This window comes from Myxocyprinus asiaticus, chromosome 6, assembly GCF_019703515.2.
Source record: "Myxocyprinus asiaticus isolate MX2 ecotype Aquarium Trade chromosome 6, UBuf_Myxa_2, whole genome shotgun sequence".
In the NCBI taxonomy this organism is placed as follows: Eukaryota; Metazoa; Chordata; class Actinopteri; order Cypriniformes; family Catostomidae; genus Myxocyprinus; species Myxocyprinus asiaticus.
In genome coordinates this window covers 9,188,483-9,215,772 of record NC_059349.1, presented here as the reverse complement: position 1 = coordinate 9,215,772, position 27,290 = coordinate 9,188,483, and the positions used below count along the sequence as shown (strand labels likewise).

Genomic DNA, 27,290 nt, shown 5'->3' with positions numbered 1-27,290 from the left:
TTCCCTGGGTCAGCACGCTCGCGACGGCAAAGCGCTGGAAGTGTTTCCGGTCAACCAGTCGGATGTGAGTACCTCGTGTTTTCTCATTCTCCGTTGAGAGATGGCCAGCGAACAGGTAAGTGTGCTGGTCTATGGGGCCGCATGCCCGCCCCAGCCACTGGCCACCGTTGCGGGCTTGCGGAGCAGCACATCTTCCAGGTGGGGCGCCTGCTCTGCCTTGCTGCAAACCACCCTTCCCGGGCATGATAAACTGTTTTTTGGGACATTGCAACTCTATTGCATGTCTGCAAAATGCAGTAACTCACCCAAAACATTTAATTCATGCTTCAAAACCTAGTTATTGTGTCAGTAAATTGGCCAATGCCACCAAAATGGAAAAAAAAAAATTGTCATCGTGTGAGCCGTACTGGTCAAAATGTTTAGATGTTTTTTCACCATGGCAGTCAACCCTGGGAATGTTTGTTATATACAAATTTCATTTTTATTCTACATTTTTGTTGACACTGACTGCTTACTGTATTATTCAAGAATGTCAGTTTTGTCTAGTTGAATGCTACTGTGTATCACACTGAGCTTTTTACATACCGATTTCAACAGTAGGTAAAAGTTTACTGGGAAAAGTCAATATTGTACAATACTGAAAAAAGAATATGCACATTTGTATGTATACAGAATATTCAAATTTGCATGTACATTTTTACACATTTGATACATATATATATTTCATATATAGTGAACAGAAAATTGCCACAAAATGACATCCATTCTCAAAAAACAAAAAAACAAACCCTGCAACAATGAAGAAACCTGCAGTAGTTCTGTAAAAAGCAATAAATTGTTCCTCCTCACAGTATGTAACACTACAAGTTCCCATCTTCTTGGTTGACATCCTGTCGCTCATGTTGGTCTGGCCAGAGATGTAGCAGACATCATAAACAATCCATGTCAGAGATATTTATGGAATATACATGTATGTCTGACAGATTTGATAACTGAAAGGATCATTTTGCATGTGATGGCTCACATGATGAAATAATGCTTTGAAGTTATGAAGAGTATGACAATTTCACTGAGAATCAACAACATCAGTTTTGATCAGCAAGCCATGTGCATTTAGTTACTGTGCAAATTGTAGACAATTGTACTTACTCTTTTGCACACATGTGCCAAAACACGTGCAATTTGCTTAAATGAATAAGAAATTCAAATCTGGTGTGAACAAGAAACTAACTGTTCAGAGATTTGAACTTTGTTTTTGAAAAAAATAATTCTCATTCGAGAACTGAGCCAAAGCAATTGAGAAAAACTATCATAAGGCACCCTATGCCTATGAACATCATATATTACGTCGCAGTCAACTAATAATACCAATTGTCATTTTAAAAACACGTCCACACACGAAAGCCAAAACCAAGGAGGTTTATAATACCATGAAAAGCTATCTAATAATATTTAGTTTCATAAAGGTTCACAGTTACTTTTCAAAACTTGAACTGACACTGAATGCTCCAGCCAAACTAATTTACAATTAGAAAACTCCTGATGTTGCTCTAACAATGCAAAAAGCACTTACCAATTTTCTTGAAGTGAAAATCAGTCCTCCTTTCCTGTTTAATAAATTAAATAATCACATGGTCATGCAGAACATCTCAGGTTGTTAAATCCATAAGGATCTCTTTCTCGATGGCGATGACTGTCACGGCTCGGGTGAGTTTGTCGGTTTGTTCTGTGTGTTTTGTTATTTTCTGTCCCTCCTGTCTCGCAGGCGCTGCCGGCATGCATGTTCAGTGATTCCATGGGAACGTTGATTGTTCCCAGGGGAACGCTGATCATGCCACTAATTAGCGTACTAGCAGCACCTGGTTCTCCACTAATTCACTCCCTTCCTAAGCCCATTTTGTTCTCAGTATCTTTGCTAGATTTTTGTTTGATGTGAAATAACTTAAATCACTCTCTCTGCCTAGTTGTATCCGTCTCGTATATCTGTTTGGCTGCCCGTCTCTGCCCGCGTGTCAGGAGTGTGGTTTCCTTCCAGTTTGCTGTACGCTTGTTCTCTGCATTCACGAGTCTTCAACGAAGGACTCCTCATCTCTGCCCACGTCCTGACTTCCACAACGCACACACCCACCTAAGAAAACACTTCACAGATTTGCCCATTGTGCGGCGATGGCGTGCATGCATCCTCAAACCCCTCCTCACAACCGGTGCTGGGACCCTCAGTCTTGGCCAGCACAGTAAATGTTAATATTTCTGGTTAATAAATCCTTTAAACTGTTCCTCTGGTCTTGGGTCTCTTTGTCTCACTCTTGTTCTCTGACAATGACAGCCAACTCGTCATCTAGACCTAACAGTCTTTGCTCTTAAATTACGTACATCACTTGAAGCATGATTGCGTCAATCAAGGCCAGCTAGAAGACCACAACTGGGACATACCCTAAACCACCAAGAACACATAAATCAATCTGACTGGCTGATGAATCTGACAATCTGACTATAGTTCCCTATCTGTCACTCACTCGACGTTGTGTCGATGTAGTGAAACTAGGGGTCACTTTTAGGAGCCCGAGACACCTCTGGTCTTTGATTAAAAGGCCAATGAAAATTGGCGAGTGGTATTTGCATGCCACTCCCCCGGACATACGGATATAAAAGGAGCTGGTATGCAACCACTCATTCAGATTTTCTCTTTGGAGCCAAATGGTCATGCTCACTGAGCTGAATTTCTACTGTTCATTCACCTCTGCTGGATCTGACAGCGCATTTCAGCGGCTTCTCCTTCCTCTGCACTGGTGCACTGCAGAGAACGCCCCTGGGCGCTTCGGCAGAAAAAAAGAGAGTATATTTTCTGAAACAGCTTTTTCTGCTAAAAGAGTATATTTCTCTAAAAGAGCGGCACACACGGAACGTCTTTTTTAAGACGCGTTTTTTTAAAGATGCCTTTCTGATTGTGTGTTATTCCTGGTTGCGGTGGTTATCTCTCAACTTCGGCTGGTCATGATCGCTGTCTTTCGTGTCTGGGTGCGACCAACACGGAGGCAGCGTTTGTGGATGGTTCATGTTCGCACTGCGAGAACATGACCATGGCAACGCCACGGTCGCGGCTCCCCGCCTCAGTCCTTCTACCTATGGGTATGAGGCCAGTGCTGCTAGCACTGGGGGTGATTTGGGTCCCCAATGGGATCGCTTCTGCCAGGTATCCCCCGCGGACCTCCCATTCCCCAGCACGCTTGTCTGCCTCAGTCGGGCTTCCGGATGAGTCCGCCGGCTCGTCTCACGGCGAGTTTGGCCTCTTGTTCGGAGCCCGCGAAGATGATGAGCTCTCGAGCGCAGCATCGGAGAGCGGGCTCGTCCAGTCGGACGCAGAAGCCTCAACTGGGCTCCCCCCCTCGGGGACGATTGCCCAGTCACAGGCTGATGCAGAAATGATGGACATGCTTTCCTGGGCGGCCGCGAGCATCGGGTTAGTGTGGAACCCTCCGCTCTACCCTGAATCCTCGTGGCTTGATGATTGGTTCCTGGGCTCGGGGCGTCGCTCAAAGCAGCCACGCCCCGCTCCAGTGCCTTTCTTCCTGGAAGTGCATGAGGAGCTGACGAAATCGTGGGAGGCACCTTTTACTGCCTGGCTCCGATTCCGCAGTTCCCCCGCCCTCACAACCCTCGATGGCGGGGCGGCCAGCAGCTATACGGCGATTTCCCCCGGTGGATAAGGCGCTCACGGTGCTCCTATGCCCACAGAGCGCCACCACCTGGCGCGGACGCCCTAAGCACCCGTCCAAGCACTGTAGGCTAAAACCTACAGTGCTGCTGGACAAGCTGCCTCTGCCCTAAACACCATGGCTCTCCTGCAGGTCCACCAAGCCAAGGCAATGAAAGAACTGCACGAGAGTAGTTCCGCCCCTGATTTGATGCAGGAACTGCGCTCGGTGACCGACCTCGCACTCTGAGCAACGAAGGTCACGGCGCGGTCTCTCGGGCGGACGATGGCCACATTAGTGGTCCATGAGCACCACCTTTGGCTCAACCTGGTCGAGATGGGTGAGGCCGACAAGACACGGTTTCTTGCTGCCCCCATTTCCCAGGCTGGCCTATTCGGCGACACCATCGAGGACTTTGCCCAGCAGTTCTCGGCGGTGAAGCAGCAAACGGAGGCTATCTGGCACATCCTGCCCCGGCGCAGCTCAAGATCCCGCACCCTGTCTGCTCGTCGCCAAGCGCGTCCCCCTGCGGTGACTGCACCGGCTCCACCACAGCCCGCCCCTTCGGCCCGGCCCTGGCATGGAGCCCACCGCAGGAAGCAGACGCCACCCGTCTCACAGTCGGCCGCTAAGAACCCATGGAGGTCGTCCAAGCGCCCCTGAGACGGGCGACCCAGGGACGACAAAACCCACTCACCTGGAGCTGGTAAGATGACCACTCCATCCCCCAGTGGAGGGCCCGGTGGAAAATCTTTTGTTGCCTTCATGTTTGATTTCACCGCATGCCCAAGTGGCTGCGGTACCCAACAGTTCAGCAAAAGAGTGGTTTCCTTCCTCCCTGGGTCACATACCCGGTGTGCACGGTCGTCATCACGACTACCATCCACGGGTGTTTCCTTGCAGGATTGGCACTCTAGCGGTGGTCTTCCCGCCCCTGAGCGCCCAGCTGTTGCACACAGCCTCCCCCGATGTGGTAGTCTCCATGGGTTATGAGGACAGGCCTCTTCCTCCCCCATCCCAGGCTGTTCTGGGGGTGGTCACAGGAGCCTGGTAAGTGCTTTGATGTCCCTAGACTCAGCACGGCCACGACGTGGTGTGGAACCTCGAGCTCCGCCCCGCCGCGAGGCCCCACCTGCTGGTACGTCCGACTACGTTGTCCCCTTGGTCCCCCTTGCATGGAACTTGGATGCGTGGCTTGCGCTTTCCAATCCGTCACGATGAGCCCATTCTACCAGGGGTGTAGCAGCCTCCTGGGCCCTGGCCAGGGGTGCCTCTCCAACAGACATTTGCAGAGCAGCAGGCTGGGCAACACCCAACACCTTTGCAAGGTTCTACAACCTCCGGGTGGAGCCAGTTTCGTCCCAGGTAGTGGCACGCAATACAAGTGGATAAGCCCGGGATAGCCGGCCGGGTGTATTGCTTGCACATAACGCCTTCCTCCTTTTGAGCTGAAGACGTGGGCCATTAATTCCCAGCAGTGTTCACAAACTTTGTTCCCTGGTTGACTTCCTCTGAGCCCTGTGGCAGTCGAGGTTTCGGAGAGACTCGCTGCTGGCCCAGTACACGTGCTAACTAAGAGTCCTGTTCTGGAGTAGGTGCTCCGCATGTGGCGGTTCCCTGTAAGGCTAATCCCATGCAATATATATCTTCCGCTAGTCTGTTTCCCTGTTGGCAAACTGTGTCTTCCTTGGGCAGAGCCCCTCTGCCACAGTCTCCATGTTTGTAGTAACTCCTCTCCTGTTGGGTAGGATCTACCTTGAAGACTCTCCACATGGTCGGAAAGATCAAGTGACGTATTTTTCCACTTAAATATCCCCCCCTCTCTTTGGGTGAGGTGTGGTCTCCGCGGTGTCTTCCCCTTGGGAGGGATACCCCCCGACTAGACCTGGCGGCCCAGTCAGATAATCCCCCTTCTTTTTTAGGGAGTGGAAAAAAAAGAAGGGGAAAAGAGGCCACGAATGGGTTAGCCTGTCTCTATCTTTTGGGTTGTTGACTTGTCCCCAAAGGGCCGTTCGACACTCATAACTATGTTGGAGGAGGTTACGTGTCGACCTGGTGTGCTGGCTACAAGGCACACAGTGGTCTGCCCACCACACACCGCCAGTTCACGTAACACAGTTCAGCCAGTTGTGGCATTTCGTATAGGGACCCCTAGTGTCACTACATCGAAACAACGTCGAGTGAGTGACAGATAGGGAACATCATGGTTACTTGTGTAACCTCCGTTCCCTGATGGAGGGAACGAGATGTTGTGTCCCTCCTGCCACAACGCTGAACTACCTGCTGAAATGGCCGGACCTTGTCTTGGCTCCTCAGCATAAAACCTGAATGAGTGGTTGCCTACCAGCTCCTTTTATACCCGTATGTCCGGGGGAGTGGCATGCAAATACCACTCGCCAATTTTCATTGGCCTTTTATCAAAGACCAGGGGTGTCTTGGGCTCCCAAGAGTGACCCCTAGTGTCACTACATCGTCACAATGTCTCGTTCCCTCCATCAGGGAACGGAGGTTACACAAGTAACCATGACAATACCTATTCACTGCACTGTTGAGGGATTCTATAGAAATTCTGAAGGCCTAACAGGGTGGAGCTCAGACTCACACGCTGCTTCGACAAGTGATTTGTAAAACAGCCATCACGCTTCGCTTGTAAGCATCACAGAATAAATTCTGATTGAATAAACTTTGCATTTTTTTGCTATTCATTTGTAGATGAATTAGGAGTGGAAAGCGACTGGAAATACATAGGCAAAAAGGTGAATGAGAATGAAAGGATGAAAAAATATTTATTTATTAGGCATGTCAGGCCATCAGAGAGGGCTTTGCTTTCTGAATTCGCCACTGTTTTTGTCTTGGTTGAGACATCCAGGATGCCCCATTGTGAGTAAACAAACAGATAAAACCTATGAAGCTTCTGTACAGCGTTCCTCCTACTTGGTTGTAAACAGCGCTGCTCTTCCTGGTGCGTCTGCAGCTGACCGGAAGCAATGATTCATAGTTAAAAAGTACTTATATTGATCTTTTTCACAGCAAATGTGATCGTTTTGCTTTAGAAGACATTAACCAGTGGAGTCGTTTGGATGACGTTTATGCTGTCTGTCTGTGAATTTTGGAGCTTTAAAGGTTGGATCACCATCCACTTGCATTTTAAGGACCTACTGAGCCAAGATTTTTTTTTTTTTTTAAATGTGTTCTGATGAAGAAAGAAAGTCATACACACCTGCGATGGCATGAAGGCGAGTAAATGATTATATTTTTGGGTGTACTATCCCTTTAAGTTCACACACAGTAACAGTTCTTTGTTAATTTCGAGTCATTATGTTTTGCAGTATTGCTCAGTTGACCTGTTGAAGTTGAAAAAACACACATTTATTTTATACAAAATAAAGATTTTTTTAGGCTTTACACCCTAACACAGCTTCTCTCCAGCAATCAAACCTCAAGCTCCTTTCTCTTCTATCAAAGATCTTTACCTTCAGCTTCATCATGGAGTCCTGGCACAGCTTGTCTCCACGCGCTGCCGTCACATCATCAATCCCGATCAGCTTGGCCTTGTAACTGACGCCATCTCCTCTGAACCGCTGAATCAGGGCCTGCTCACTGCGATTCTGACCTACACAGAGAGATGGAGAGTGACTATAATCTGTTCAAACTGATAAATCATGCACTCATTTAAACCCTTTTAGAGTGAGTGCTGGTGTCCTTGTGAGTATTCAAGGAGATTATGAGTATGCTCACATCATTCTACAGTAGGTGTTGGAAACTATGCCTGAGCAATTTCACAGCTCATAAATAACAATTATATATAAAATGATAAAAACAATGACTTTTTTATTTTTTATTTTATTCTTTTAAGAGAGCCATCTTTATGTTTCCACATGGCACATGTTCTAACAAATTAGCTTTGAATTAAATAGTCTTTTTGAAGAAATTGTCCTTAGTTCTGAACCCTTAATTCTTAGTATTAAACACTGATGCATAATTTATCTTGCACCCTTTGTGCTACAGACATAAATGCTATAGCTCAATTCATTTCTACTTGTTGAGGAAAGGTGTGATATTACTTTTCTAACCAACCAGACTTTTTTCCTGGTAAAACAGTCTGACTAGAGCATTACATGATTGAATCATTTTATTGTGATTCATTTAGAGCAAGATAAAAGATTTCCCATTTCAAATAATGAATATAAAGAGGACAAATACAGTAAGAGCTTTCTAAGAAGAGCACAAAAACCATGCTACTATAGAAGTGGCACTTTTGAGTCTATAAGGAGGACAACACTGCTCAAACACCCTCAGGGAATGAATAGGTCACCTGGTCTGCACTGCTCAAGGGGTCTTTTGATGTACCACTGTGTGAAAGAAGCTTTTGAGGAGCATTATATGGGTCTAACAGAGACTCTTTTCCCTTTATGTACAGTGCTCTTGGCCATCTTTCACCTTTCTTTATAAATCTCAGCTTTAGGGGATTATAGACTCGAGACGAAGATTTTGTATTGCTCTTGCGCCGCCTCTTTAAAGATAATTACCAAAACCGCTCATGGACTGCTGGATGTATAGAGGCTGAACTGTAACGCTCAGTTTGGTTTGCATTATGGCATCTAAACATTAAATAATTATTTAATTTAAACATAAAATGTAAGGAAAATATAAAAACCATTAAAACAAATTTCAGCTTCTAAAAAAAACATTACCTTTGATCTTTTCTAATGATCTTCTGCCTGCAACAACCAAAAACCTCCCAGTTATTCATCCAACAAGCATGTTAAAGCCATAAGAGAATTCATGTATTACAGAGATGTTACCACAGGTGACGGGAATTTAAGTGTGGTAAAATCACCCAGCATTTGTACATGAGCAGGAATAATCGAGCCACACTGAATTTTTGCATTGTCAAGTTACAGTCTTCATTTGTCTGTCCAAGCATAATCAAATATCTGAGGTCACCCCTGAGCAATTCCACCTCATGGACGTGAAATTGCAGTCTAAACATGAAATTTAACTTCTCATAGAAACCACTCATTACCAGTATATTAAACCTGACACCTGACATCAGAAACTTTTCAGTTTAGATTGGGAAATGAACTTGCATTACGGATGTGACAAAATGGACATGGAAAAATGATAAAAATCCAAAATGCTTTGAAACCTGCAATCTTTGACCTCTGACACATCAGTATGATAACTATTAAGGATTGATTGAATTAAGGTTGAAATTGCGATATGACATGATTACTAAACCACAAAAGGCTGCACTTTAAATAGTCTGCATTCACCGCTTCAGTTCAGTCAGAGTGAAGGAGTGGAGCAGCTGTAATATTAGCTGATAAATGTTTATCATATTACAATTAAAATAGCAAAGTTTGTCAAAATGATCGCTTCCCAAATGTTGGCTATAGATGCAGTATGCTTGAAACACATAACTGATCAAATCAGTAGTTAGGGATCTATCTGAATCATCATGAGTTTGTGATTCTCCAATTGATATCCATGTTTTGATATGAAGCACCCGTAACTGTCATGCCATTAACATTATTATGGGCATTTAACGTAAAGAAGGGAGACCATTTCAGAATCAGAATGAGCTTTATTGCAAAGTATGCTTACACATACAATGAATTTGTCTTGGTGTCAGGAGCTTCCAGTGTACAACCATACAAAAACAATATAAAAACAGCAGCATTTTGGTTTTTTTTTCAGAGACTTAGATAATAATAAAAAATAAAAAATAATTATACACATACGTACAGACACGCACATACATACAAACACATGGGTGGTGCAAATCTAATACAATCTGTTATGTACAGTGTAAATACAAATCTGTTGTGTACAGTGCAATTTTTTTTTTTTTGTTGTTGTTGTTTTTTTTTCCCCAGAGGAATGAAATGGCAGAAGAGGTTGAATGTGTTGGATAAATATAAGAAAGACTAAACTGTGTATTGCACATAGTTATTGCTCAATGGGGCAATTTATCAGTTCATGAGATGGATAGCCTGAGGGAAAAAACTGTTTCTGTGCCTGACGGTTCTGGTGCTCAGAGCTCTGAAGCGTCGGCCAGAAGGCAAACAGTTCAAAAAGGTAGTGGGCAGGGTGAGTGGGGTCCAGAGTGATTTTTCCAGCCTTTTTCCTCACTCTGGAAGTGTATAGTTCTTGAAGGGGGGGCAGGGGCAACCAATAATCCTCTCAGCAGTCCGAACTGTCCTTTGTAGTCTTCCTTTGTAGCTGAACCAAACTAGACAGTTATTGAAGTGCAGAGGACAGACTCAATGACCGCTGAGTAGAACTGTATCAGCAGCGCCTGTGGCAGGTTGAATTTCCTCAGCTGGCAAAGGAAGTACAACCTCTGCTGGGCCTTTTTCACAGTGGAGTCAATGTGTGTCTCCCACTTCAGGTCCTGTGAGATGGTAGTGCCCAGGAACCTGAATGACTACACTGCTGCCACAGTGCTGTTTAGAATGGAGAGGGGGGTCAGTGTTGGGGTGTTCCTCCTAAAGTCCACAATCATCTCCACCGTTTTGAGCGTGTTCAGCTCAAGGTTGTTTTGACTGCACCAGACAGCCAGCTGTTCAACCTCCCTTCTGTATGCAGACTCATCGTTATCTCAGATGAGGCCGATGACAGTGGTGTCATCTGCAAACTTCAGGAGCTTGACAGAGGGGTCCTTGGCGATGCAGTCATTGGTGTAGAGGGAGAGGAGTAGTGGGGAGAGCACACATCCCTGGGGGGCACCAGTGCTGATTGTACAGGTGCTGGAAGTGAATTTCCCCTGTCTCACAAGCTGCTGCCTGTCCGTCAGAAAGCTGGTAATCCACTGACAGATAGACATGGGAACAGAGAGTTGGTGTAATTTATTCTGGAGTATAGCTGGGATGATGGTGTTGAAAGTCGAACTGAAGTCCACAAAAAGGATTCTTGCATATGTCCCTGGTCTGTCCAGATGTTGCAGGATATGATGCAATCCCATGTTGATTGCATCATCCACAGACCTGTTTGCTCGATAAGCAAACTGAAGGGGATCTAGAAAGGGTCCAGTGATGTTCTCCAGGTGGGCCAGCACCAGTCTCTCAAATGATTTCATGACCACAGACGTCAGGGCGACAGGTCTGTAGTCATCAAGTCCTGTGATTTTTGGTTTCTTTGGGATGGGGATGATTAGTGGAACGTTTGAAGCAGCATGGGACTTCACACTGCTCCAGTAATCTATTGAAGATCTGTGTGAAGATGGGGTCCAGCTGGTTAGCACAGGATCTAAGACATGCAGGTGAAATGCCATCTGGGCCCTGTGCTTTCCTTATCCTTTGTAGTCGAAAGATGCAGCTCACATCATCTTCACAGATCTTAAGTGCAGGTTGAGTAGCAGGAGGGGGTAGGAGGGGGGTTGCAGGAGTTGTTGGTGTTTGAGTGAAGTGAAGGTCAGAGTAGGTGTGGGGTGTGAGATTGGGCCTTTCAAATCTACAGTAGAACACATTCAGGTCATCAGCCAGTTGTTGATCCACCACAGGGTTGGGGAAAGGAATCCTGTAATTCATAAGTTGTTTCATGCCACTCCACACTGATGCAGGGTCGTTAGCTGAAAACTTGTTTTTCAGCTTCTCAGAGTATCTTCTTCTAGCCACTCTGATTCCCTTATTTGTTCATCAAACTTAACAAACTTAACAAGGTGTATACATGCTGGACGAAGTCGAGCTATAATGACATTATGTACTGTAGGACTATTCATCTGAACTGGCAAAAAACATAAAAAAAAAAGTGTTTATATGAGAGTACATTTTATAAAGAAGAATTATTGATTTAGTCTGAATTAAATCTAACTTTAAAATTGTATATGAACATACTGTCGAGACCTTGAGTGGCTTATTGCTTTTATAAAATGGTGGCAACAGCAATATGACAAATGACACTAATAGTTAAATTTATTAAAGCTGCGCCATTAGCGTCAATGGAATTGAGACAATGTTGCTATGTTGGTCTGGTCAGGTTGCACAAGCAAACAATCACTAGTGTTAACATTTCTTAGAGAAATAGCATATTAAAGTGGTATTGTTGAAAATTTTATAATAGCTTTAATAAGAAGAATTGGAATATAGTGTTATGCTTATATACTTCATTAACCTAACACCCTGTCTACACTCAACATGATCACATGGGACATCAACATGCTGCATCCGAATGTCCATGTTCCCTGAAATTGACTCCATTTTACCGAATTACTGACAAGCGCCAACCCTCATCAGATATTTTTGCATCAATTGTTGAATTAAATGAAATGTTCAGATTCCCTGTGGTGCTACTGATAGAGCATTGTGCAAACAACCTCCGAGACACCGTTTCTGCATTCAATGGGGAGCGTGATTCAGAAGTTGCATTTTTACTCCAAAATTGCATTTTTTCTCCACTGACAGTTTGGTTTAGGATAGAGTTAATAATAAAAAAAAAATAATAAAATAAAAAAAACGCCCCACACTTTTGGCACCACCCTGTGGACATTTCACCTGCAAACTGTTCAACAACACTTCCAGCTTCGTCCACTGGGGCAGTGATTTGAATTTCGGACTGATTTCAGCAGCAAAACTTGGGACCACTTGTTGCCGAATTCACAGTGTTTTCAGTCTGTTACAATGGACATGAGAGGCGCATCACAACACATGAAAAGTAAAAGGGACACTTTTATTATAATTAATGAAGCTGTCTACACTAGAAGCATCTATTGCAGTGTGTTACAGCTTAAAAATAAAACAATATTTTACAGTTTTTGTTGACAGTAATATATATCTCGCACCTAAACCTTTTCAGTCAAAATATTATAACATATTAAAACTGAGTAAATATCAGCGTGAAAATACTGTACATGACTAGCAAAACTCTCTTTGGATTTATACACTGCTGGGGTTGTTAAGCTGAGCTGTTTACAGTGAAAAGGCTACTGGAGTCAGGGCCAGATTAGAGATATTAAAGAGGATAAAGTTTAAAAACACAGGCAAACACCACATGCCAATGCCATAAAAAAAAATATTCCCACAGAAACACTTCCAGCTGTTCACATTCACACTTTCCTCTTTTTCCTTCAGTTACTCTAGCCTTGCTGAATTTTTCCAAAAAAAAAAAAAAAACAATGCTAAAACCATGTCCTTGATAAACTGTATGCAGTATATATGATCCAGTACAAACATTAATCATCTTATTGACTGTATACAGTAGCATAACACATTCTTTTAGGCGATAACCAAAAGATAATTTGACTGGAACTGCTCCAGGGAAACTACATCATTAATATATTAATTATATCACAATACCGGTAAAACAATGACCTAATTCCAAGAGTGAAGACAGTAGCTTCAAAAAAGATTCTTGTAACATTCTGTGGTTGATATTCAAAGCATTCAAGCAGACTGAAGATTTTTTTATTATTATTATTCAGGAGATTTAACATGAATGGATTCACTTGAACCATATATTAATGCAGCCGTGAAAATGTCAAGCTTGTTGCTTTCAGGATAATTTACTGCTTTTGCTTCATTAATATTCAGCATTCCACTTTATTCATATTCATACAATGTCAAGGGTTACATTATATTTCTGGAAGGCAGTTCTGAGGTATAATGTTATACATAATCCCAAACAAAAGTGCTCACAGTGGAGAAATTCAGCACAGTGGAGAGGTCAGATAAAGGTGAGCACTAAAGGTGTTGAGCGACCAAAATGCTGAAAGAAAAATTCAGGCATGGAAGGCACAGAAAGCTTTGTTTACTTAATTATGTCTGTGAAATACTCTGTAAGGTTTTCTGTGCTTAGACTTTGTATGCTATTTTCTCATGTGTCTTCTTTGCAATCACTCGCGTACCATTATATAAACAATTTATTTCCCAATGTCGGCCTTTTATTATGGTATGATATATCTCTGATAACCCTAACCCTAAATGGCATGTGTTGACAAAACCAACTATGCTGATTGCTTTACGTGTCAGTTAGAGGGCTTTTCTTGTCTAACTGGTAACTTTGCCGTTTTAGTCAAAGGTCTGGCTATGCGAGACTACTAGCAAATTGTCAGTGTGCTCTGAACATGATCACGAGTAAGATGCCAGAACCTCAGCAGAGGGAAATAATGAATAACATTATTAAAAGCAATAAAATGCTCTTTCTGTTTCTTGACCAAAGCTATCGTTTTATTTCAGAAGTCTTGGACTATAGTGCAAGAGAAGAATGCATAGCCTTTCTGGTGCTTTTGTGAAAACTCCTTTTGTGTTCCACACCAATCTTATGTTTTTATTAAAGAGGTAATGAAAAGAAGAATCAGATTTACCTTGATATTTAGACATATAAGAGGTAACTGTACTATAAAAACATACTGTAAATTTCAGAACTCAAAACTTCCTTCTCAGTCTAAAAAGATTATTTATAGTTGCCACACTGCTGAAACATCTCGTTTTGAAATCTGTCTGTTCGTCACATCACGAAACATTGCTCATTTGTATTTACACATCCCACAACATGCATCATCGCACCCTTGGCCCCGCACACTGGCACACAGTTCAAGTCAATATGGCAGGCCTTTTGTGGCTAACTATTCCTAACATAATACCAAAGGGGACCCATCTGGACTATTTTTGATTATTTTGTATATATAACTACACAGACTCTTTCACCGCTGCCATGTATCTCGACGCTTTTAAAAGACGCGTTGTCAAGTTATAACTCTGAAAGGGAGAAGCAATTCTCTCATTCAGCTGCTGCCTCTGTCATGGACAAATTTTTTTCACCCATCTGCACTATTTTTAATTGTTGGTGGACTATGATGTGTTCGTTTTTTCGGCTCACGTCAGCATGGATTGCTTGTGAACAGTCATGATACAATTCAAGCTTTGCAAAGGAACTGTTATTGAAGGATGGGGCAGACAAAAACACTTAAAAAACTTAAGTAAATCATTTTCTTCATGAATATTTCAAATGTCATGACTGTTTGACAGTTTATGGAGCTCAGTGTTAACATTTGTGCTTCAGATGAACAGTTTCATATATTCAGATGCAATGTGTTGGATGTGTGTTATGTGTAAACCCAGAAATTTTCTTTTATAATGTCGAGGTTCATTCTCTTCTGATTGAGTTTGCTGAATTTGAGGGGCTGCATCATGTTAGCCAATCATAACAGTGGGCATTTACGTTAAGGTTTTAAAGAGGCGCTTAGGCCAAAGCCGAGTGTTTCAGACAGAGGGCCAAAACAGGATGGAAAATGATCATATATTACTAAATTGTGACTGTTTTGGTTAAATTTATTTTATAACATTATTAAAAGCATTTCATGACCCTTTAAATTAAATGATTAGATAATGATTAAATGATTACAGAATCTTTATTCATGTTAAAGTGATATCCTTCAAAACAAGTTAAATACTTGAACTCCTGTTCAAATAAATATGGCTGGTCATAGAAATGCATCTATTCTTCGACTTAAAACACTTCAGACTTGTTTTGTAAGTTCTGTTCTCTGGTATGTGTGCAACTATGTTGTGTTCTGTTGTTACTATCACTGTTGCAGACCTTTTTTAGATAAACAAAATGAGTTTTCGCTTGAACACCCAATCTCGCGAGTGAGGCTGTGTGAGCTGTTGCTCTTGTGCAGCCTCATGAATTCACAAAGGAGATCAACAGTCAGTCAGAGTTTCACTAAATAATCAATTAGATTTCATTTGTTTCTCACCAAACGTTATCGTATTCATTCAGAACAAGACATGAGGCTCATATAATAATTTATTAGACTTATGAATTATACTTTTTCATCCTTTTGAAGCTTGAAGTGGTGGTCACCATAAACTGCCATTGTATGACATCACTGAGCACAACATTTTTTCACAGTTTCTCCCTTGTGATTAGAAAAAGAAAGAAACACATATGGGGTTATAACAACACAGGGGTGAGTAAACAATGACTGAATTTTAATTTTTGGAAAACTATCCCTGTAACATAACATGCAATGTCGCTTCTAAATTAAATTGATGATTTAAAAATGTTGATATACTTTATTGGAACACAACATTTCCCTTTCAAGTTGGTCACTTCAATGCTGCGTCAGAGTCTGGGTGTTAATTGGTTCAGGCTAAATTACAAAATGATCAAGAAGAAAATTAAGAAAAATAAAAAGAAGCAGAATATACAGCAATCTTCATACTTTTCAAACTAAAAGTCTACTAACTGACAAATTCTGTCATAGATTATACCTATCATTGTCTTGGGAACCCAGTTGTCTGGTTCATAATATAATCTGATAAATATTTCTGCATTGAGTCATGTATAATTTGTGGTAAGTCATTTCTTGGGGGTTGAAAGGTCATAGAGTTCCTGTGCCAAACCTCCAAAAACTAAAGAGCCTCTTGACTGATTGGGGCATCTGGAGAAGAGAGATCTTCCTCATCCCATCTGCTGCCATCTGTGCTGCTCTACTGAACATTTGAGGCTGTCTGACACATTTCATATAAAAGGACAACAAGTTGTTCTAGATTCACTGATCTACTTTCATGAAAACAGCCAATACAACTGAGTTTTCTTGTGAGAATGAAACAAAACATTGTGCAGAAAGATGGCTTTGAAAAGAGTACAGTAGTTTTGTCTTTTCTTTTTTCAGACCATAACAAGGACATTCCAAAAGCTTTACATGAGTGAATCTCATGATGACTACTAAGATAATGTGCCTATTTGCAATTAAAATAAGGTCACATTGCAAAAACCCTTAATGCTTCTTAAATAATTAATCCTAAAAAAAACATCTCGGTCATGACTGTAACCTTGGTTCCCTTAAAAGAGGAAACAAGATGCTGCGTCAGTAGCTGACACTATGGGAACTCCTCCCATGAGTGACGATCTCTGAAGCCCTTTAAAAGCGAGTGGGTTATTTCCATCTCCTTGCTTGTGCTCCGACAAACAGCATAACCTTTATAACTTCCGCATTTGAAAGGCTATTGATACTGCTACTGTGTGGGCTGAGCCCAAGCATATAACACAGTTCACAAGGTGGAAAATATTTGCGAAACGCTTTAGACTCAATAAAAAGTCTCTGTCTCTGTGAAACTCAAGACACTTTGCTCACGACTTGCCTTCTTTCTGTAGAATGATGCCGGTCCCCATCCCTCCCTCCCTCCCTCCCACCAAACTCCATACGTGAGGCACGCAAGGCTGGGATATTGAGCGCAGAGAGTTTGAGGAGGAATTGTTGCCGGTGCATGCCTGTGCCTACCTGCCTCCAATACAGGCATATTCGCCCACTGAATTCGGCAGTAACAATCTGCACCCCACAATCGGTGTGTATGGTGCAATCATGTTTGGTGGTTGTGATGAAGACAGAGATGCTAAATTGCTCGCAGCATCTGAAGGTAAGGCCTGGTCTCACTCAGCCGATGAATTTGTTGGTATTTCCCCCTCAGGGACAAAATCTGCAATAAAATCTCTGGCATGGAAATTGCACAGGTTCTCTCTCGGGTGGTCGAGAAGCTTCAGCTTGAGTGACTTACTCCAAGTAGGCATGAGTATTCTCAGCTTGATGAATGGTTCCTACCAAGTCGGTGTGACTCTGTGCCTTTTTTCCCCGAGCTGCATGATCAGCTTTGTCAAAACATGTCTTCGCCCTACTTTGCACAAATGCACATTTCTGGTGCAGCGGCCTTCACGACGCTTGACTGCGCAAAGGGGTTGTATTGAGACTCCCCAAGTTGAGGATATAGTTGTGGCCCATTTATACCCCTCCTTTGCACTGGGGTAGACAATCTGGCCAGTGCACCTTGCAAAGCCATGTCATGTCCTCGCTTGTAGACAAGGTCTACACTGTGGCAGGTCAGGCTCTACCAGGCTGAGGGTCTACCAGGCTGACCTGCTTAAAGGCATAGAGAAGAATGGGCCAGGCCCCGAGTCTTTCAAGGAGCTGCGTCAAGCCACTGACCTGGTGCTTCATGCTGCTAAGTCATGAGCGCCTTCACCGAGTGGTTCCAAACAGCTAAAAAGCAGTCATAGGTGTACAAGAACCTCTTTTCAAGGCGAGGTACCTCTGTGTAGCAGCCGGCTTGCTTGCGCTCTTGCTTGAGGCAGCGCCCTGCTAAGCTCAGTACCCCTGCTGCATCAGCTCCCCAGAAAGTGGAGACTGAGCCAGCAGTTAGGACGCAGCAGATGTGGCCAAAGCATAAAATTTGCTTTCCGGCTCTCATCCCAGCGGAAAACCTCCTCTGGACAAGGCAAACATTCCTGATGGTTTGAGTACCATGAAGCAAGGACCAGAGCCCATGGAACGGGTCACTGGGAACTGTCTACTCCAGCTCCAAAGAAGGCCTGGATTACTTCTCCGTGTCCCTGTAGAGTTTTTCTCGCTTTCCACGCTGTTGGCTGCCAGGAACGAGAAGATGTTCACAACATTGTTCCTGTCTTCAGTGTTGTTGGCTTTGTGCCAAGTGTTTGTCATGTTCCAAAAAAGTTGCCGGACCTCATTGTGGCTGCTCAAAGCTCAAGTACAAGCATTCATGTTCTTTCCTATTTTCCAATAGCTCTTTTCCAGTTCCCAATGTGAACTCATTTGTACTACACGATGTAGGTGAGCCACTTTGTTCTCAGGCCTGCCGTAATGTGGCCTTCCAGCTACATGCTTCACTTCGTGAAGTGGTCGCTTCGCTTCAACAGTGTTCTGTCCTCCACCTTGATGGTGTGTGATGCTACTGACCTGGTGCTTCATGATGCTAAGTCATGAGCACATTCACCAAGCGATTCCAAACAGCTAAAAAGCAGTCACAGGCAAACAAGAACCTCTTGCCAAGGCAAGGTACCTCTGTGTCGCAAGTATAAGCACGATTTTCATGTTCTTTCCTATTTCCCAATAGCTCTTTTCCAGTTCCCAGTGTGAACTCATTTGTACTAAACAACCCCTCCACAAAGGTGGGTGGCGTTCAGACTCCGGTGGATGTAGACGAGCCACTTTGTTCTCAGGCCCGTCGTAACGTGGCCTTCCAGCTACATGCTTCACTTCATGAAGCGGTCGCTTCGCTTCAGCAGTGTTCTGTTCTCCACCTTGATGGTGTGTGATGCGGCTGTATTGTACTCTGAAAGGCAAAGTCTCCTCACCATGGATATGATCCAAACAATACCTTAAGACGCTTACCCTAACACTAGTGAAGTCTTAGTTCAAGATGGTTTTTCAGAGACAAAACTTGTCTCATATCCATCCGCTGGACAGGTTTGTGTCGATCGAGCTGAAAGATGCATGCTTTCACATGCAAATTGCCCCATGTCACGTCCATTCTTGAGAATCACCTTTGAGAGGACTATGTATCAGTTCAAAGTCCTGTCCTTCGGATTGTCACTATCTCCCTGCACATTAACGAAATGTGTTTATGCAGTGCTCCGTATATTGAATTTCCATGACAACTGGTTGCTTTTAGCAAAGGTTGGTGATAAAAAGTTGCAAGCACAGGGTCCTGTTGTTCACGCATTTGGAGTTTCTGGGCCTCAAAGTCAATTGGGCAAAAATTTTGTTGGTGCCCAGTCGTCAAGTTTCCTTCTTGGGGATGGAACTTGACCTGGTGACCATGTTGGCCCGTCTGACCTACAAACACACTCAGTCTTTTCTCCAATGCTTGACGAGCTGCAAGCTAGGGAGAGCTTTGCCGCTAAAATTGTTTCAGTGGGATCTGGGATTAATGGTTGCAGTGGCCACAGTCAACCAATTGGGCTTGTTGCACATGAAGTCTCTTCAGTGCTGGGTCAACTCAAGAGTGCCCCATCATGCATGGTCACAGTCTCTTACATCTTGCAGTGATGAGCCGTTGCCCGCTGTCTACCCATGCTGGATATATAGAAAACTCCTGTGTTCTATCAGAGGGTCGTTGCGCTCAATCAGTTGGCCAGACGCAAAGTTGTCATGATGGATGTGTAGCACGAGCTGGGGAGTCCTGTGCGACAGTCGTCTGGCCTTGCAAGGCAATCATCATATCTGGGAGTCCATACATGAAAAAGTTTGAAAAACTTTAAGACATTTTTCATGAGTGTGAATTGCAGCATGCAGTACGCAAGGAAAGTCCCTCATGAGTAACTGGGAATAATGTGCCCTATAATGCTCAAAGTTTGAGGTGTGAGATGGAAGAGCGAGATAACAGAAAGCCACTATGATGCTTTACAAATGTGAAACAATTTTCTGATCTGGTGTCATACATTTAAGGAAAGGTTGTTGAAAGTGTCTTAGTTTTATTTTTGTTGCCATTACATCAGAAGGTTTTTTCATTTAATGAGAGTCTGTTATTCTGACAGGCCTCTGAATTGCCACAGGTTATATTTATGTGTATGTGTGTGTTTGTGTTGCTTTTGTTCATGTCTGTGGGTGACAGCTGTGTGTTTGAATTATTTTTCACATGGATTATTGTTGTTAAGCAGCAGTTGCTATGGAGATGGAAGGAATTCAAGGATGATCTTCAACAAATCATTCACTAATACAATAATAACAACAACAAAAAATAAGCATAAAAACACAAGTTTCCCATGTTTTTAACAGTTCAGATTCTAATGAGATGAATATTTTCATCTCATATATTCCCCCCCCCGAGAGAGTACAAAGGTTGATTGGCTACCCGATAACATGTCAAAGGGCCTATCAGCTAACATCATGTGAGCCGATTGGCTTGACATATCACATGTGAGCGAACTGATTTGCTAACAGATAACAAGTTCAAAGAACCTATCTACTTCCGCCATTCAGAGCTGCATGCCTGAAATTAGTCATTTGTTTTGTTATATGTAATTATGTACCCAAAATGTGTTATACATTTCAGATAGACATACCACCCTAGTGACGGCCCTTGTATCTTAAGTTCCTTTTTTTGTGTGTTCTAGCAGAATATATGTGCTAGTTCTGTTTTTCATCCATATATTGAATGTGATTCCCATTTGATAAACAGATAAACCCAAAAGTTTCTACCTACACTGCCTATAACATGATGTTATAACAAGATTTTCCATACAAATATTTTCTTACAAATACTCAGTTCACTCAGAATATCACATTTTTGTAAACTGCTACTCTAGTCCAACATACAGTGAAGACTTCTTAAATGCATGCAGCACAGAGATGCAATTTCATTATCAATTTTTATGTTCAGATTTCTCAAGAATCTTTACTGTGTATGAGAGAGAGAGAGAGAGAGAGAGAGAGAAATAGAGATACTGACCTCTTCTCCTGGACTCCTTTTTTACGCTGAGTTTGACATCTGTTTGAAGTTCTGCCTCTGTTGACATCCTCCTGTGTCTGTATTCCTCTCAATAGCATGGAGATGGTTAGCATTGAGACAGCCCTTTAGTCCTCTGAGGATAATTCAACACAAAGGTGTACTGGTCCAGTCATCTGAGCTTTATATCCAGTACACAAACAGAAAAAATTGGCGCAGTCAGTGGGATTGTTTGTATTTGTGCTGTATTTTTCTGTGTAAGAGTTTAATAATATTCCTCCGATGTCTTTACAGCTAATCCAGTTGCATTCACATTATCACACGATTCTTAAAATGAACCCCAACTGCTCAGCTGAGACCCTATGGAGAGAGAGAGAGAGAGAGAGAGAGAGAGAGGATGGGTATTTACAGCATTTATCATGGATTGTACTAATGCTGCTGTTATATGCACAGAAAATAAACTCTTTTTTTTTTTTTTTTCAGTTCATACACTCATAAGGCCTTAACTGTTTTGCTTTAAGTGACCTATCTGACCAGATATTTCAGGATTACATTTTTTTCCCCCTTGCATTCCCCAAATAAGCAAGTGTACTAACCGTTCAATGTTATTTCATTATTCATAGGTATTTGTACATTTCTGTAGGTTTGGATAGACACTGAAACATACAAATGTAATTATAAGCAGTGTTGGGTAAATTACTCAAAAAGTAATCCACTACAAATTACTAATTACTCCTCTGAAATGATGACACGTAAGTGACTCTTCAGCTGTCACAGAATGCACACAAATGTACATATGAACATAATTAAGTTTTAAATAGTATTATTTATATAGAATACATTTAAGAAATTTGTAACATACTTAAAAGTAATTAATTTAACTGAAAGTCAGTAATCTCATTATCTGTAATCTGATTACACAAATTTAAAATGTTATAAATTACACTTCTTTTTGAAATATTTAAATGAATTCAAAATATTTATTAGATTACAGTAACTAATAAATTAGTAATTACTTTGTAATCAGATTACACCTAATACTGATTGTAACAGCTTCTAAAATCTAAAACCTTTTATATATAACTTCATAGACATACAAATATTTACGAAATGACAGTTCACAACTTGAATTGCCAGAACATTTGTGAGGGTACCGCCGCAGGTGACAGAGTTCAGTTCTTAACCATAACAATCAGGTTTCTGATGGATGAAATTTGTCTGAGAAAGACCTTTTAATTTTTTTTATAAATGAAATCCAGACAGGACTAATGAAAGTAATTAGCACTCTTTGAATGGTGGAAATAAATTGTCATCAAAGCACAACAATAAAGAAATATCTCTTTCAAATGGAGCATACTGCTTATGTTGTTTCACTCATTAAATGTTTCACTCATTTACTAACTTTGACCACGGTGCAGTTATGCATCATTAATAAACAACATTTCACTTACCAAGAATTGAAGGTAGGAAAGGTGCAGCCTGAATGATCAAACTTCTGAAGACAAGTTTCAAATTAAAAGATTCAATCTGAACAAATGCGTGTCCATCATCAAAAAGGCCTGTACTATCACTCTAAGCAAATAATGTGATTTTTATTATCACTGTGCCTCATTGTGTTAAATGAGGAATGATTTAATGTGATGAATGTCTGCTCTTCAAACCGGTGGTAACTAGGTCACCACACCGCTCAATCTGCTGTGTGTTAAGAGCTCAAGCATCGCCTCTCATCTAGGTCAGAGCTAAGAAGCATCGCTAGTCTCCGTTGTGCTGCCTTCTAAACTGTCAGAGAAGAAGTGTCTCTAAATTACGCTCACTTGCTTTGACACACATGGCTTTCTCTGCCTTTCAAGGGTGTGAAATATGAATTAGCTGACAAATTAGCATTGTGAAGACGTGGGACGAAATATGACAAACACTTTACTTTCCATACAGTTGTGATTTAAAAGGAAGGCAACACATTTGAGAGCTACCAGTGCCCTGTTTCAAATCACAAAAGATCAGCCACATGGGAAGTGTTTTATGATCTGCCAAGAAATTCTGCTGTATGTCATGCAACATTATTCCACAAAAAAATAAAATAAATAAATTACTTCATTTGGACATATGTTAAAAGATTGTACTTTCCAATTTTTAAATACAATTGCATTGGTGTGATGGTTAGAGGAGGTGCTCACAAAATACTAGATCTGTGGCCCTCATGGGTATGGAGGTTTGATTCCAGTCTGCGTCATGTCCCAATCCATCCAATTTCCTCTCTCTCTCCTGTCACTTAGCTGTCATTTAGTACTGTCTAATAAAAGCAAAAATGCCCATAAAACAAAATACAAAAAGCATTTTTATATATATAAACAAGTGTCTAAAAATAATTAATGTGTCTATTGTTGAGTGGAAAATCAAAAACTTTTCTATGAAGAGTATTTAAAAAGTATAGGCAAAGTAATCTGATTACAATTTTAGAGAAGTAATTAGTCATTTGTAGTGGATTGCTTATTTTGAGCAACCCAACACTGCCCAGGGCATCTCAGAATGTGTGGTCAAATTGACTCTTGAATTCAATATTAACAGCCTTAGCTATGCCAAATATCATCAGCAGCTTACACCATGTGACTTTACATTCAGAATTCTGATGCCCCTGGCGCTGATGAGGAAAAGCTGATTTTAAGATATTTCAAAAGGCTAACTCTAACAACATGAGATGCACAAGATAACACCTTTAAACATGTGTGCCTAAGTACAACCATTGAAATATGCACTTCTCAACCTACCCTGCTGAAAAAGCCATCTATGTTGTGTTTTTAATGTTGGCCCCCATCATGAGATGCTGGCATGCTGATGTCTTCCTTGGTCAACCAGCTTCAAAACAATGAATAAATACATATTTTTTGGGTGACCTAAAAAATGTGCTTATGCAGTAACATCTAATTGAATTGGTTTTATTGATTTATGAAAATATTCAAAAATCCTGACTACATTATTTTACCCCAATGAAAGACGTTTTTAAGGATCAATTAGAAATACCTCCTTAAGGTAACAATTGCATGTGACCATGTTTTAAGGCCAATTCACACCAAGTCCTTTTGAATTGGAACGATGGACTCCTAAGGCGCTATTCAAACTGGGTCCGACAAATCATCCTCTGACAATCCAAAGAATTCATTCAACACTAGTGATGGGAAGATCGGATCATTTTACTGACTTGGATCTTTGAGTCTCATTCAGCAAAATGAACTTTATTGAAGTCATTTCGTCCATTTGAGCAGAATTAAATTAAAATGTTACATTTTCAATAGCCAAATCCCCCCCCCCACCCCAACATGTCTACTTACGCAAACTCTGATTATAGTCCCAATAAGGAAAAAATTATAATGCAACCAAGGACAAATTATAAGAAACAGAAAGATTAGATCACCTCTGGAATCTTTTTGTCCAAGTTGTTCATTCTTCTGTCACGTGACAGCAGTATGCTATGCACACACAGAGGAAACAGAAATGATTAGTTCTCTATCTGTCACTCACTCGACATTGTGTTGATGTAGTGACACTAGGGGTCACTCTTGGGAGCCCGAGACACCTCTGGTCTTTGATAAAAGGCCAATGAAAATTGGCGAGTGGTATTTGCATGCCACTCCCCCGGACATATGGGTATAAAAGGAGCTGGTATGCAACCACTCATTCAGATTTTCTCTTCGGAGCCAAATGGTCATGCTCTCTGAGCTGAATTCCCACAACTGTTCATTCACATCTGCTTGATCTGATGGTGCATTTCAGCGGCTTCTCCCTCCTCTGCACTGGTGCATTGCAGAGAATGCCCCTGGGCGCTTTGGCAGAAATAAGAGTATATTTCTCTAAAAGAGTATATTTCTCTAAAATAGCGGCACACACGGAACGTCTTTTTAAAGACGCGTCTTTTTAAAGATGCCTTTCTGATTGTGTGTTATTCCTGGTTGCGCTCGTTATCTCTCGCCTTCTGACGGTCACGATCACTGTCTTTCGTGTCTGGGCACTGCTCAAGCGGAGACAGCATTCGTGGATGGATCATGTACTCATTGCTAGGACATGTCCATGGCAACGGTGCGGTCGCGGCTTGCCTTCGTAAGAAAGCAAGTCACACCAGAGGCTCCCCGCCTCGGTCCTTTTACCCACAGGTATGAGGCCAGCGTGGCTAGCACTGGGGGCGATTTGGGGACCCCAATGAGACTGCCTCCGCCGGGTATCCCCCCGTGGACCTCCCATTCCCCAGCATGCTCATCTGCCCTGATCGGGCTTCCGGATGAGTCCGCCGGCTCGTCTCACGGCGAGTTCGACCTCTTACTCGGAGCCAGCAAAAGTGATGAGCTCTCGAGCGCAGCATCGGAGAGCGGGCTCGTCCAGTCGGACGAGGAAGCATCAGCTGGGCTCCTCCCTTCGGGTGCGGTTGCCCAGTCACAGGCTGACGCGGAGATGACGATATGCTTTCTCGGGCAGCCGCGAGCGTCGGGCTAGAGTGGAACCCTCCGCTCTTCCCTGAACCCTCGCGGCTCGATGATTAGTTCCTGGGCTCGTGACGCCGCTCAAAGCCACGCCCCGCCCTGCCCCCATTCCTTTCTTCTCAGAAGTGCATGAAGAGCTGACTAGGTTGTGGGAGGCACTTTTTACTGCCCAGTCCCGATCTTTTCAGCTTTCAAGGCACTAAGGAACTGCACGAGGGTAGTTCCGCCCCGGGATTGATGCAGGAACTGGGCTCGGCGACCGACCTCGCTCTCCGAGCAACGGAGGTCACGGCATGGTCTCTAGGGCGGACGATGTCCACATTAGTGGTCCAGGAGCGCCACCTTTGGCTCAACCTGATCGAGATGGGTGAGGCCGACAGGACACGGTTCCTTGCTGCCCCCATCTCCCAGGTTGGCCTATTCGGCGACAACGTCAAGGACTTTGCCCAGCAGTTATCGATGGTGGAGCAGCAGACAGGACGTTCACCTCCTGGGTCATCTGGTCAGAGTCGTTCGTTCTTTTGTCACGTGACAGCCGTATATAGCGTATGCGGCTGTCATGTGACAAAAAAACGAATGACTTGGACAAGAAGACTCGAGAGGTGAACTAATCATTTCTGTTTGCTGTGTGAGCAATGCATAGCGTATACGGCTGTCACGTGACAAAAGAACGAACAAAAGAGTTGAAAGGTGAACCAATCATTTATGTTTTCTGATCAGCGCCTATGCGGTTTTCACATAACAAACGAATGGAGGTTGCGCATGCACGGGCAACACAAAATGAACGAATCACTCTCTGAGACTACTCGTTATTCTGAGTCACATAAAAGATTCATTCAAAATGAACGAATCGTTCATGAACGACCCATCACTATTCAACACTGTACATTCATTTAAATTTAATCATGGCCGCTACTACAAATGGCCAAGGTAAGCATGCTTACCAAAATGAGTAAGCAGATCAAAAGCTCCTTCCTTCAGTCACACTATCTGATAGGCTAGATTTTAAGTTCACATAACTAATGCGTTATTAAGCACTAAAATGGATATCTGCAGTGTAAGCATCGATGACCTACGCTGATTTGGCAAAAAAAACTTCAACAAGCGGGCGACTTTTACAACAAAGTGACAGAGATGTTCATTCACAAGGAGAGATGCATGGATTATGTGTTCAAGTAAAGGTAAATTCGTGTATTTATAAAAAATCTGTGTAGTTGATACTAGGTCATAGATACTAGGTCATTGATTCTGGTTAGTTTGAGGCTTTAAAGTGGTGATCTGGCAATCGTTTTATAGTTCTAACGTTAGGTCACAGTGTCTGTTTAAAAAAATATATTAAAGGATGTAGACTGCCTTGTGTCTATGTTACATTTGCCTAGTGCATTCAGGTTAAGATTGTTGTCTTTGGTGGTCAGATTAGCTAATTGCTGCTGTCCATTCCAGTGGTTCTGAACTGTGGGAAGCGTGATGTGTGAGGCCTATGATGTTAAAACTAGCAACTGGCAATCTTTTCTTTTTTTTTTTTTTTTTGGCTGTATGTCAAAACAAGCTCTTCTGGCACTATGGTTCATTGTATGATTTAATGGACATAAAAATGCTCGGCTCAATATATGTCAATCTTTAATTTGTGTGATATGAGTGATATTACTGTCCTGAAAATAAAGTATTTGGTCATTAAGTTCGTCGTGTGACATAAATGTTTCCATTGACTGGTGGGTTCCAAGGCAACAGTTTACGTCTATAACATTTCTGCAACATTACAGTCACCCGTATAATGTGTTTTGGGCACAGTGTTTAATAATGTGCATTAAAAATCTTTAATGCTTGCCCAGTCTCAAAGCCCACGGCACGTGCCTGACATTCATATAATCTCTAACATTGACAGCTGGAGCTGAAGGGTCCAGGCAGAAAACTAGTATAAATATGTTTGTAGAACAGCA

At 42.4% G+C, this 27,290-nt stretch overlaps 1 protein-coding gene across 4 annotated transcripts in view; it reads right to left on the bottom strand.

The window, feature by feature from the left end:
* dab1b (DAB adaptor protein 1b) overlaps positions 1 to 27,290 on the bottom strand; it is a 111,817-nt gene that overhangs the window by 63,626 nt on the left and 20,901 nt on the right. For 3 of the 4 annotated variants that reach the window (XM_051699544.1, XM_051699546.1, XM_051699547.1), the window contains exons 2-3: positions 20,885 to 21,241; positions 7,169 to 7,308 (exon numbers count right to left, since the gene is read on the bottom strand). In XM_051699544.1, coding sequence (XP_051555504.1) covers positions 7,169 to 7,308; positions 20,885 to 20,951 — 207 coding nt within the window. In that variant the 5' untranslated portion in view covers positions 20,952 to 21,241. Of the gene's footprint in view, positions 1 to 7,168; positions 7,309 to 20,884; positions 21,242 to 23,646; positions 23,783 to 27,290 lie in introns of those variants that run through there. The other variant, XM_051699545.1, reaches the window with a different exon arrangement.